The sequence below is a fragment of the Lichenostomus cassidix genome, chromosome 5 (assembly GCF_008360975.1).
Source record: "Lichenostomus cassidix isolate B80296 chromosome 5, HeHo_3.0, whole genome shotgun sequence".
NCBI classification, from domain to species: domain Eukaryota; kingdom Metazoa; phylum Chordata; class Aves; order Passeriformes; family Meliphagidae; genus Lichenostomus; species Lichenostomus cassidix.
The window spans coordinates 58,937,751-58,950,911 of NC_139486.1; the positions used below are offsets into that span (position 1 = coordinate 58,937,751).

The 13,161-nt window shown below is 49.4% G+C and overlaps 1 protein-coding gene across 1 annotated transcript; it reads right to left on the reverse strand.

The window, feature by feature from the left end:
* Positions 1–9,424: 9,424 nt before the first annotated feature.
* On the reverse strand, positions 9,425–10,351 carry LOC146436787 (olfactory receptor 5AN6-like). The gene has a single exon (XM_085063905.1). The coding sequence runs from the start codon at positions 10,349–10,351 to the stop codon at positions 9,425–9,427; it is 927 nt and encodes a 308-aa protein (XP_084920031.1).
* Between the last annotated feature and the right edge of the window lie 2,810 nt (positions 10,352–13,161).

Consider the following 13,161-nt stretch of genomic DNA (forward strand, 5'->3'; position numbering starts at 1 on the left):
ATTTTGGACTCTCAGGAAGAGAAGCTGGAAATCAGACCCTCAGGAGTTCATGGTCACAGTCTGGATTCATCTTCCAAGCAACTGGGGCCATGATTTCCCTGCAGCAGCACCGTAGGGAAGGCATGAGACATCTTCTGGCAGAGATCCATCCCTGAGCGCAGGACCAGAGGGGGAATGTGGCAGAGAAGAGCTGGAGTGGGAGACGAGGCACCATCCTCCATTCTGAAGGACTTTCCCTGTGCCAGAGCAAGAGTTGGGGGTACTCCAGTCCTGTGAGGTCTTGTCCTCTCCTGATTTTCCCCTCTGTTTTGGGGCTGATGTCCATGTGGAAAGGTCTTTATGGAAGCACCGAGGTGCTGGCCAGGACACTTGGACTGAGATTGTGCCTTCTGTTGGGGGGAGGAAAAGGGAAGTGGGGAGTCTGGGGCATGATGGTGCCAATGTCTGTGGTGGGGGAGCAGGTGAGTGGAAGATGAGGGGGGTCAGGTGGGGTCCCCCCACAAAGGCAGGTTACTCCCCAAAAATGCCCGAAAATTCATGAGGGGCTTGTGTGTAAAATACTGAAAACTGTAAAGAATGTCCCTTTTATATACATTGAGAAATAATATTCATTTCTGTATCAATTGATTTCAAAATAAACCCCCGTATCTGTCTGTGTTATTGACAGGATTTAAGACTATAAGGCATTGTGATTACAGATCAGAAGGAAGCAGGGCAGGTGTGGGGAGCCCGGGGAGCAGTGGGGCTGGCTGGGGGCACTGGGGGAGGCTGCTTCGGGCTCGGGGGTGACCGGGAATGGGGACAGCCCCAGCGGCCCGGGAGCTGCAGGCACCGGAGCTGCCTCGGCACAGCGGGGCTGGGGACGTCGCTCTGGGGAGGATTCTGTAGGGGACAAAACGAACGTTTTGGGGGTAAAATCGGAGTAAATCTGCAGGGGAGACAATGAGCGTTCTGAGGCAAAAGTGAGGCAATCACTAATGGAGGTAGGGAAGATCCCAGCCGGGATGTAATGGATTATAAAAACCATGTGTGAAATCAAAGCTGTTCCAGTAGCATTCCTTCCCATTGCTCCCCAGGTGTTTTCCTTATTTTCTGATTTTCAGAAAGGAGCACAGTATGGGATGACAGAGCTTTGGAGAGTTGTCAGTTTTCCTTAACTGTGCAGAGATGTCAGGATCTGCAGGGCACTCCTGTTTTCCTGAAGGAAGATGCCCTGGGGAATGTACTGAAGTGGGATTTGGCTCCTGTAGAGCCTCCCAGGATGAGCTGTGGTGGGTTTGGATCCTGTGCCAGTCCTTGCATCACCCTCATTCCTCAGAGCTCCTGAGGTCACTCCCTGTACCTGCCCAGCTCTGTCAGATCCAATGATCCCTCCAGGTGTTTCATCTCCTGCTCCCATTAAAAGTGCAGTTTTGTTTGGTGATTTATATCCCCCCCCAAGCAAATTGCATTCCCCCCAAAAATGTGCCACACCTTTTTTATCCTTTATTTCTCAAATTTGTCCTTCTATTTATTTCTCTCCCTGCAACAATAATGGATGTCACAGAAATGACAATGGGAAAGGGGAATAAATGGAATGTGTCTGAAAATGCTGATTTTTGTCATTTGGGCATGAACTGGTCAGTGTTCAAAATGTTCAGGCCAGAGCAATATGAGCACAGGCACTGGGAGACCCAGGAACTGCTGAGTTCAGTCCAGGAACACCTTCCACTGGGCCAGCTTGCTCCAAGCCCCATCCAGCCTAATCTGGGACACTTCACTCTTATTATGTGTTTCATAAATATGAAATGATTATATTTGTCTTGATTTTCATTATGAAACTGTTCTGAGCTGGATTTTTGTCTCTGCTCTCTTCCCCATCACACTAGGGTGTGAGAGAGTGACTGCTGGTGACCAGCTGGGGTCCAGCCGTGGCCCTGGGGCACCTTTGACAAGAGGAAAAGTGCCAGCAAAACCTCAGCTCTGGGAATGAGGAGAGCACACTGCAGGCTGCTCAGGGAAATGGGAAGCAAGGTCCCCAGGGAAAATGTTTTTGCACCTGCTGGGGTCCAACAGTGCTGCTCACTTATGAAACGTCACCTCCTACGGTCATTGAGCAGGCAATTCCCAAATGTCAGAAGACATCCAGGCCAGGCAGAAGGCTGGCTTGCCTGAACAAACATCTTCTCTAGGAAAGAAGATGGAAAAGGAAGCTGTGTGCCCAGTGGAATGCAGGTCAGCAGAAGAATACAGAGATGCTGATTGCAAGCATAGGGAGCAATGTGATGCGGTGAAAGCTCATATTGAAAGTTGGAGATTAAGGTGGCTACAAATGTGTTGCACTATAAAAGAGTTATCTTAAATATATTAATGACCAAAACATTGTAGCAATAATATCAGCTCCTTGCAGGGTGTGGAGGGTCACCTCACAAACAGGGACAGAGACACAGTACAGGTGTTTCATGCATTCTTTGCCTCTGTCTTCAACACTCACTCCACCCTTCCCAGTGAAAAACATGGATTAACCCATTGGACACTTCAGAGCCCAGAAGAGGGCAAGCCCTGCTCAGCAACAACCAAAGCCTCCCTGTGCTATCCACCACATTCCCATCCTGAATCCAAACCCAGCTCTGTGCCACTTACTGAGTAGAAAGGAACCCTATCCCAGTCAAATCCAGACCAGTGCAAACACTCACACAGCTCTTGGGGAAAATCCTAATTTATTTAACACCTCCTGCTCCTCAGATCTGACCTGCCACCACATACACATTCCTCATGTTTGGTGGCCGTCTTGGGGCAGCTTCCCGGAGATGGAGGAACCTCCTGGGTCTCTTGGGGCTCGTCTCTGCCACCAAGCAAGGAGTGTTCCCAGTTGGCACAGCCGGCACAGCATCCTGGGAGCCGTGGGGTGACAGCTGGGGGCTCCAGGATACTTGCTGCTGCACCACTTGCTCCTCCTGAGAATGCTTCACAGGATCGGGCTGCGCTGCCATTTCTCCTTCTGGGCTTTCCCTGGCCACGTCAGTGCTGAGGAATGCGCCGGGGTGGTTGATGTCCTTGGCTCCAAGGGAGCTGGCAGAGCTGTCCATGGAGTAACTGCTGTACTCAGAATAGCAGGTCTCACTGAGCCTCGGGGAGGGAGGAAGGCTTTGATGACTGAAGCTCTCTGAGGGAACAAAGACTCCTGGAAGGTGCTGATTTTCCAAGGGCTGAAGGTTTTCATAAACGGGGAGGCTTTCAGACAGAGGGAGGCTCTCAGAGGGCTGGAAGCTTTCGGAGGGTGTGGAAGGTCTTGAAAGGTCGAGGCTCTCAGAAGGTTGCAGGCTCTCACAGATGGGGAGGCTCTCAGCAGGAAGAAGGCTCTCGGAATCAGGGAGACATTCAGAGGGAAGAAGGTTCTTGGAATCGGAGAGGCTCTCGAAGGGATGCAGGTTGTCACAGACAGGGAAGTTCTCAGAGGGAAGAAGGTTCTCGGAGACGGGGAGGTTCTCAGAGGGAAAAAGGTTCTCGGAGACGGGGAGGCTCTCAGAGGGAATAAGGTTCTTGATGACAGGGAGGTTCTCAGAGGGAACAAGGTTCTCGGAGATGGGGAGGCTCTCAGAGGAAGGCAGGCTGTAGGCAGGAGGGAGGCTCTCGGCAGGCTGGAAGCTTTCACAGAGAACAGAAGCTCTTGGAGGGTCAATTCCTTCAGAGCAACACATGTTCTCTGAGATAGGCAGCCTCTCAGAGGGAGAGAGCCCCTTGGAAGGAGGTAGGCTGCCAGATTGCTGGAAGCTGTCACAGAGAACGGAAGCTCTTGGAAGGTCAATTCCTTCAGAGCAACACACATTCTCTGAGATAGGCAGCCTCTCAGGGGGAGAGAGCCCCTTGGAAGGAGGTAGGCTGCCAGATTGCTGGAAGCTGTCACAGAGAACGGAAGCTCTTGGAAGGTCAATTCCTTCAGAGCAACACACATTCTCTGAGATAGGCAGCCTCTCAGGGGGAGAGAGCCCCTTGGAAGGAGGGAGGCTCTCAAATTGCTGGATGCTGTCACAGAGAACGGAAGCTCTTGGAAGGTCAATTCCTTCAGAGCAATGCTTGTTCTCTGAGACAGAGAGGCTCTCAGCAGGAGAGAACCCCTTGGAAGGAGGGAGGTTCTCGGAGTGCTGGAGCTTCTCGCATGGCTGGAGGCTGTCAGAGGCAGTGGAGGCTCCCGGCAGGATGGCAGATCTCTGACAGCCTGATGTTCTCTTGTGGGTGAAGGATCTCCAATGGAAGGAAATCCTTGAAAGGGTGGGAGCTCTCCCAGGGATGCAGATCCTAGGTGTGAGCAGCCTCTTGAAGCGACGGAGGCTTCTGGAAGAGCTGCACGAGCCACAGCAGGGCAGGTGGCCTCGCTTCACCAGCTTCTCCAGTTGTGCCCACAACACCTTCCACATCCCAGAATAAAGTGGCCCACGTGTCCCATGGCATGCCCACAGCAACAGCATAATTTCCTGCAGCTGCTGGGCCACAGCCAGGCAGGGGCCACAGCTGCAGGGGCTGTGCAGGGGGCTGGCGGGAGCACATGGCCGCTTGCCAGGGGTCACCCGAGGCCTGGAGCACCTGGGAGCCACAGGGGCTCCTCGGCTCCTCCGTGAGCCTCTGGGCAGAACCCCAGCATGCTTACGATTCTTTATGACACTTCCATGCTGCCTCCGTGGCATCCAGTGGCCAATGGCCCACCAGATAGCCACAGCAGCCAGCAGCAGGAAAAGTGCAGACATGACGACACCGACGGCGCTCATGGCTCCAGGGCGTAGCATCGCGACTGCACTGGCAGCTGCGCCTGCTGGCCCCTCTTATATAGCTGAGGCACGGCTTTGTGACCTCACAGTGCCGTGGGCCAGCAGAGCCCTGTGACATCCCAGCCCTGCCTGACGCCGGTGCTCAGCCCCTTTGTGCCGTCACAGCCCTGCCTCCCTCAGGGATCTGTGAACGTGGCTCATCCCTGAAGATGCCCATGGTCAGAAAAAGTGTGGAAGTCAAAACAGGAGCTCAGCCTGTTGCAGTGAAGCATTCCCTGGAGCATGAGGCACATCAGAAGGGATTCTTGGTGCCACCAGTGTTCTCCCCATGGCTCCCTGGACAATGCAGAAGTGACGATAGGAAACACCCACTACTCTGTGCCTGAGAAGATTATCCAGAGACAAAGGGAGTTAAAGCTTCTTTATCTCTTGGGAGCTCTCCAGACATGGCTGTTGAGGGCTAGGAAGAGGTTTCTGTTAGCAGCTCAACAACTTCTGCAATGCCTCTGTTCTACAGAAATCAGGATTTCCCAAGGAGTGCTCCTGGTGCTCCCAGTGCTCTGGTTTTGACTGGGATAGGGTTCAGGACTTCCCAATAGCTGGCACATGCTGGGTTGGGATTCATGATGGGAATGCTGTGGATCACACAGGGGTGGTTTGGTTTCTGCTGAGCAGGGCTTGCCTACCTCAAGGACTTTGCAGTGTCCCATGGGACAATACATGTTTGCCACTGGGAATGGAGGGATGCGTGTTGAAGACAGAGGCAAAGAATGTACTAAACACCTGTAAGAATGCATTTAACACCTGTACAGTGTCTCTGTCCCTGTTTGTGAGGTCACCGTCTACACTCTGGAAGAAGCTGATGTTATTTCCACACTCTCTTTTTACCTTTAATATATTTGACAATTCTCTTTTTATTGTGCCCCACAAAACCAATTAAATTCCTTTTGAAAAGTAAATAGATGGTGAACAGTGTCAATCCTTTCTGGAAACAGACAGCATGAGAAGAGATGTTTTAGGGCTGGAGGCTTCTACCAGGGAAAGGTGAATCTGGACTGGATTAAAAGATTTGGAATAAATGTAATTAAATGACAAAGGGCTTGGCAAGAGAGAGACTTTTGATATCAAAGTTGGGTGGGAAGGGAATTTAAAGCTCATCCCATTCCAACCCCCTGCCATGGGCAGGAACACCTTCCACTGGACCAGGTTGCTCCAAGTCCTGTCCAGCATGGCCTACAACACTTCCAGGGATGGGGCAGCCACAGCTTCTCTGGGAAACCTGTGCCTCACCACCTTCACAGGGAGGAATTTCTCCCCACTATTCAATGTAAGTCCACTCTCCTTCAGTTTAAGATTGTCAGGTTGAAAGGAAGAATTTAGAAAGCCCACCAGCAGGTCTGAGCTCCAGGTCCCACCACCATCCCACCAGTGGGCCCTGAGCTCCAGGTGCCACCATCCAGGTGCTCACAGCTATTTCCACCACAAGTGATGCTGTTCCATTCCCAGAGCAAGAAGTGATCCTGGGAGACCAACCACCCTTCAAGGAATCATCAGCTTAACAAGATCTTCTGGGCTTTGCCAAGAAAGTTTCCTAATCATCAAGGAAGCTTCTCAGAGGGCTTTTAAACAACTTCTGTCATCCTTCTTAATGAGCCACGAGAGACTAATTAGCAAGGGGAAACCATGGAGAAACTTTCTTCCTTGTTAAAGACAAAGTGAACTTCTCCAGCTGCTTTGTTTGCCACATCCAGGAGACAAAGAGCTGCAGGGTCAGTGTGGTGGGATTGTGACTGTGTTGAGGGACCTTAAAACTCATCCCATTCCAACCCACTTCCAAGGGCAAGGATGCTTCCCACTATCCCAGGCTGCTCCAAGCCCTGTCCAACCCAGCCTGGAACTCTTCCAGGGATCCAGGGACAGCCACAGCTTCTCTGGGCAACCTGTGCCAGGGCCTCCCCAGCCTCACAATAGGGAAAAATTTCTTCTCCATGCCCAATCTAAATGCTCTGAATTTCTTCTCCATACCCAATCTAAATGCTCTGTCAGTGTGTAGCTATTTCCCCTCATCCTGTCACTCCAGACCCTTGCCCAGAGTCCCTCTGCAGCTCTCCTGGAGCCCCTTTAGGCTCTGCAAGAGGCTCTCAGCTCTCACCCCTGAGATGAAATTCCCACCTACAGGCTGAACCCAGACATGGGTTACTGCTGGCTTAGCAGTTGGACTCCATGATCTTAGAGGGCTTTTCCAGCCAAAATAATTCAGGGATGCTGTAAATGCTTCTACCCCATAGTTGCTGCTGGTCAGCATTCCTGCCTCTCCTGTGAGCTTCTGGCCTCAGCTTCACTGTAGATCCCACCATTTATTCTTCCTTCCTTCCTTCCTTCCTCTGTGCCTCATGATTTATTTTAGAGGGAACCACACAATTACCCAAAACTAAGCAAAACCAATTTAATAATAAAACCAAAATATGATCCAAATGACAAGATAGAGAGCAGTGGTGGGAAATTCCACCAGAAACTATGGCAGATGCCAGATGATGACTCTCTGCTCCCTGAGCATGCTTGGGCCTTGAGTTTGGTCACTGTCCACTCTGTGGTGGCACACAGGAAATTTCCCTTGGAAATTAATGACTTTGGAAATAGCTGCATTAAGGAAGAGACTTGCACTGGTAAATAAACGCCACTACTTTCAGGAAGTTCAATGGAAGCGTGAGGTTTTATGTCCCACTTCTTTGTATAGATGTAATTATATATATATGCAGATTTATGTGTAGAAAGTCTTAATATATACATTTCTTTATCTATATAAAGAAAACTTGTATTTAATTTTTTTCTCAAAAATATATCTAATCTTAAAATATTTAAATTAATCTCCTGAAATATATAATTTGTCTTTTGGTATTAAAAAGAGAAATTGGTCTCTTGGTATTAAAAAGTCAGGTGATGGTCAAGTTAAGACCAGTGGGACACAAATCCATTGAATGGCTTCTCAAAATATTAATCAGATATTAAATATTTTTCAAATATTTTTAAAAATTATTTAATATCTTATCACCAAACAATGGTTGTAAGGCCCTGGAAGAAGGACAGTTACTCTGGGGTTTATGGTTTAAGTGTCTTAATGTTTTCTTAATACTTATGGAGGTTTGATGTTTTAAATAAAACATTAAAATAATCTTTCATTGCCGGCAGCGAGGGAAGTAAGATGACAACTCAATATGAGTGATAAGCAAGCTCCGTTTATTTCACTGTATGCATGGCTTATATACTGTTACAAATGCTTATACTTACTAGTCACTATTTCATTGGTTAAGCACAAAGGTTACAATCTGCATACCATTGCATTCCATCCTCACAATTTCAGGGTTCCTCCTAATTTTTCTTAATCTCAAGTTTTTCTACGGTACTTTTCCCATAGTACTTTCCCAGAGCTCAAGGGCACTCTGTCCTTGGGCTCCTGCCCTGTCAGCATTTATCTTACTGCTGCATCCTGTATGGCTTCCTTCAGCTAACACTGGCTTTGCTCACACAAGCCCTCTAAGGATCCGTGACCGTGGTCTTGAAGCCATCCTTCAACATTTCATTTTATTTAAAGAAAAGATGTACAATCTTCCCTGCATCTAAATTAAGCAATGCCATGAGTAGGACAGTTACAGAGGATCAGAAGGGTGGGAGAACAGCAGGAGTTACACACAGAGGTCCCAGTTCATGGTCCTGATCACAGAGTCAGGGAATTGGTTAGGCAGGAAAAGTCCTCTAGGATCACCAAGTCCAACCATTCCCCCAGCACTGCCAAGGCCACCACTAATCCATGTCACCAGGTACCACATCCACACAGCTTTTAAATGCCTCCAGGGATGGGGATTCCACCACTGCCCTGGGCAGCCTGTTCCAGAGCTGGACAGACTTTTCCATGGAGGATTTTTCCCTCTATCCAAGCCAAACCTCTCCTGGTGTAACTTGAGGACTTTGTCTCCACATCTGGGGACATGAGTTGAGGACCTTTGGGGTCACTGCCATGGGGGTCAGCAGAGCCAAAAAGAGAGGAACAGGAGCATGAACAGCTCAGGGGTTTTATCCAGGCAGCTAGATTAAATATTAACAAGGGAATTACCAATAGGCTTTGGGGACAAAGGATTCAGCTGACTGATCCTGAGTGCCTGTGAAATGTGTGTCATTAATAAATCAGCAAACTACATTGATCCTGGCTTGATTTAACCTAACTGAGGAGCTTCTCCTCCATCCCTAGTCATTCCATCTCTCTAGGAGAGCCCCATCACTCTGGATTTCAGCATGGACCTGGCACAGGGTGAGAAAATACACTAATTGGGGGATTTTTGCTTTTTTTCACATGTGCAATACTTGTGCACCAAAACATTAACACCAAACCTATCACAGAATCTAGGAATGGTTTGGGTTGGAAGGGACCTTAAGGCTCATCCAGTTCTGCTGCCCTGCCAAGAGGAGGGATACCTTCCACTAGACAAGGCTGCTCCAAACCTCATCCAAACACCAAAATAGGAGTGAAAAGGCTCCTCTCAGCTGATATTGAATCAACCAGCACACCATCTAAGTCAAAGTGCAAAAGACACCGAAAATGTTCCTCTGAGATATTTAACAAACCTCCCAGGCTATCACCAGCATCTCCATTTTATTTAGTCATTATGTTACAACATCCAAGCTTATTTTGTGTCCCTAAGTCTTCTCAAAGCCTCCTTCACCTCCTGGTTCCTCAGGCTGTAGATCCAGGGGTTCAGCATGGGGGTCACCATGGTATAGAGCACAGCAGCCCATTTATCTCCTGTTCTGGAGGTGTGTGACTTGGGGATTAAGTACATGAAAATCAATGCCCCATAGAAGGTGGTGACGGTGATGAGGTGGGAGGCACAGGTGGAGAAGGCTTTGCGCTTGCCCTGGGCTGATCTAATGCTCAGGATGGTGGAGATGATGGCCACATAGGACACCAGGACCACCAGGGGGCTGGGAACACCAAACACATATGCTGAAGTCCTCAGGATGATGAGGCTGTAGATGTTGTTAGAGGTGGAGAGTGAGATCAGCAGGGAAATGTCACAGAAGAACAGATGGATGGCACTGGAGCCACAGAAGAACAAGCTGGACATGCCAATGGTTTGTGCCACACCATTGGTCAGACCCAGGAGGTAGCACCCGGTGACCAGGCGGAAGCAGCGCTCTGGGGACATGACAAGGGGGTAGAGCAGGGGGTGGCAAATGGCCATGTAGCGATCATAGGCCATCGTGGCCAGTAGAGAGCACTCACTGATCACTAAAAAGGCAAAACTGGACACCTGAGCCATGCACCCAGCATAGCTGATTCCCTCCTTCCTCAACAAAACCCCAACCAACATTCTGGGGGTGACAAGGGTAGAAGTACAGAGGTTCACAAATGCCAGGTTGCCCAGGAAATAATACATGGGGGAGCAGAGCACGGGACTGACTCTGATCAAGGCAATCATCCCCAGGTTTCCCAGGATGGTGACAAGGTAGATGAGCAGGAACAGCAGGAATTGGGCAACCTGAGTCGCCGGGTCCTCGGTGAACCCTGCCAAAATGAACTCTGTTGCTTGGGTGCAATTCCATCCTGACATTCCTTCAAAGTGTGTTCTCTCTGTGAACTCCTTGCTGGACATTTCTTCCAGGAGGAAAACCCTCTTTCCGGTGGGATTTGCTTGGAGATAACCCTACAATATTTAAAGTGAGAGTTTAGGTACAGATCAATTAGAAAAACCTGGGCAGAAGTCAAGGCACAATTAGGGAGAAGCTGTTGGTTACACAACCCTGAGTAGCTTTACCTTGGTGCTGCCTTTAATCCCCTGTGTGTGTTCACTCTGGGACTTTGAGATCATCCAGCACAACCTGTAACATGGAGAAACCCAATAAAACCTGTAAAAAACAGCACAGAATTGATTATTCATCCTTGTGTTGGCATCTGCCAAACACCTGCTTTGTCTGTCTTTTCTATAGAATCCCAGAAGTGTTTGGGTTGGAAGGGACTCGCAGACCATCTCATTCCACCCTCACTCCATGTGCAGGGACATGTTCCATTAGACCAGGTTGCTCCAAGCCCCATCCAACCTGGCCTTGAACACTTCCAGGGATCCAGGGGCATCCAAAACTTCCTGACTATGAAGCCTCCCCTCCCTCCTGGACACACTCTTTTGGCTCTAAAAGATTTTCCCAGCTCTTTGCCCTGGTCCTGCAGCCCTCAAATGAAAATGTGCAACACACAAAGCCGAGCAACCTCCTCCTGAAAATAGTATTTTGGGAAAAATATTTTAAAAATCACCTTTTAGATGTTCCTTATATCAGCAATGGTAAGATCCACAAGTGTTCCTTACAGGAAATATTCCAGTCCTCATCCAGGAGCCCTTTGTGTTCAGTAAGGAGAAGTTTCCAGAGCAAGCATTCCAACGGGGTGTCCTCACCACACACCTGCTGTGCATCACCTGCATTTGGTGCTAAGCCCTGAGTACGATGAGGAACTGGAGCCCAGGAGCCTCCAGATAGGACCTGAGATGAAAATTGAAGGTGTTTCTTCTTAGCAAGAGAAAACAAGAGGAGATGGGTGGCTCAGCATGCGCTGTCCTTGCTCATGGTTCCCCAGGATGATCTTCTCCTACATCTCTGCACTCTCCCTGCTTTCCTCCTGATGCTCTTGGAGGTGAATGTTAGGTGCACCTGCCTGGAACTCCAGAAGGGAGTTTGAAAATATACCCTTGTCAGCAAACACCTTTCTTATTCCACATAGTTTGGGGATGTGGGGACACTTGGAGCCCCAGGAGAGTGACAAAGCCCAAAGTGGGTTGTTATCTCTTCTCTGAGATTCTGAATTTCGAGGCAATTGCCCAGAGGAGATGATCTCACCTTGAGGTAGCCACAGGGCTTTGGGGTTTCCCCAGAGCAACCACAGAGCAACACTGCACCTGTTGTGTCCAATTTTTGTGCACTTTTGGAGATTTTTGAGCTCCACAAATGCCATGTTTGGCCTTGTAACACTAGGGAGCTGAGGGGACCTCACTGGTGGGGCACAATCCCATGGGAGCTGGTATCCATCAACAGTTCCAGACACCAGAGATGATGAACCACCTTTCTACCCATTCTAAATTCCTTGTACCCAAACCACACCTCACCTGTCCCATCTCTGGAAGTGTTCAAGGCCAGGCTGTAGAAACCTGGTCTACTGGGAGGTGTCCCTGCCCATGGCAGGGGTGTGGAACAAGATGAGCTTTCAGGTCTCTTCCAAACCAAACCATTCCAGGGTTCTATGAACACTGGCTTCAAGAAACCAGGAGAATCACAGAATATGCTGAGTTGGAAGGGATTGACAAGGGTCACAGAGTCCATCTCTCAGCCCCACACAGAACCATCCCCAAGAGTCACACCATGTGCCCAAGAGCATTGTTCAAATCACTCCTCTGATCTCTGCCAGGCTTGGTGCAGTGCCCACTGCCCTGGGGATCCTGTTCCAGTGCCCAACCACCCTCTGGGGGAAGAACCTTTTTCTAATATCCATCCTAAGCCTCCCCTGACTCAACTTCAGGCCATTCCTCTTCTAAGCATGCTTCCCTGTAAAATAGCCAATTTCATCCCCTCCTCCGTTATTCCTTGTACACAATCTCACAAAATGCCTCACTGACCTTTGACTCCTGGCCAATCGTTTTCTGCAGGATATTCAGTGTCACATCCCTGAGCAGCCCAAGCAGACAAATCAGGGTTGTGAACATGTTATGATCCAATTATTAAGGTTCTTTTGAAATACCTCTGCCCGAATTAAGGTACAAACGAGACCATATGCCAGTCAATAGTATGGGTTTTATTTAAGAGAAATTATGAGAGAGAGAGGGAAGAAAAGAGAGAAAAAGAGAAGTAGGGAAAGAGATGGGGGGGACAGAAAGAGGGAAAGAGAAAATATCACCATCCGTGGATCCCAACGATGTTGCGTTGATCCTCTCCAGCCGGTCTTCTTGGTAGTGGTGGTCCCCCCAAAAGCACAGGATGCCATGGGTTAATATACACTCAGACCAGGGGCAATGTCCAGGCATGTCCCCACAGGGGAGGGGCAGCCTCTAGCAGCAGACTCTGCTTGCATCACCTGCACTCCTGTGGTGCCAGGCCTAGCACTCTGGGGGGTCTTTGATGGACTGTGACTCCCCCTCAGCTGCCTCTCATGTGAAAGTCCCGTGGATGTAGCCAGTGAGGCTGGGGGTTCCACAGCTGGGCCAGTTTGTGTCAACCTGGCTTCTGTGAGCTGTGCTCTGCCCCCACCCCAAACTCAGCCAGGGATGATTCTCAGCACAGCTGGTGGCTTTGGCCTTTGTGGATGCATACCTTTCCCTCAGCCTGAGATGATTGAACAATAGGTTTCCCTTTATCTAATCTCAGCAGTTTGACTCAGTCC

What these genes read in the sequence shown, in the direction of transcription:
- LOC146436787 (XM_085063905.1), bottom strand. Translation starts at nt 10,351, where the DNA reads ATGTCAGGATGGAATTGCACCCAAGCAACAGAGTTCATTTTGGCAGGG.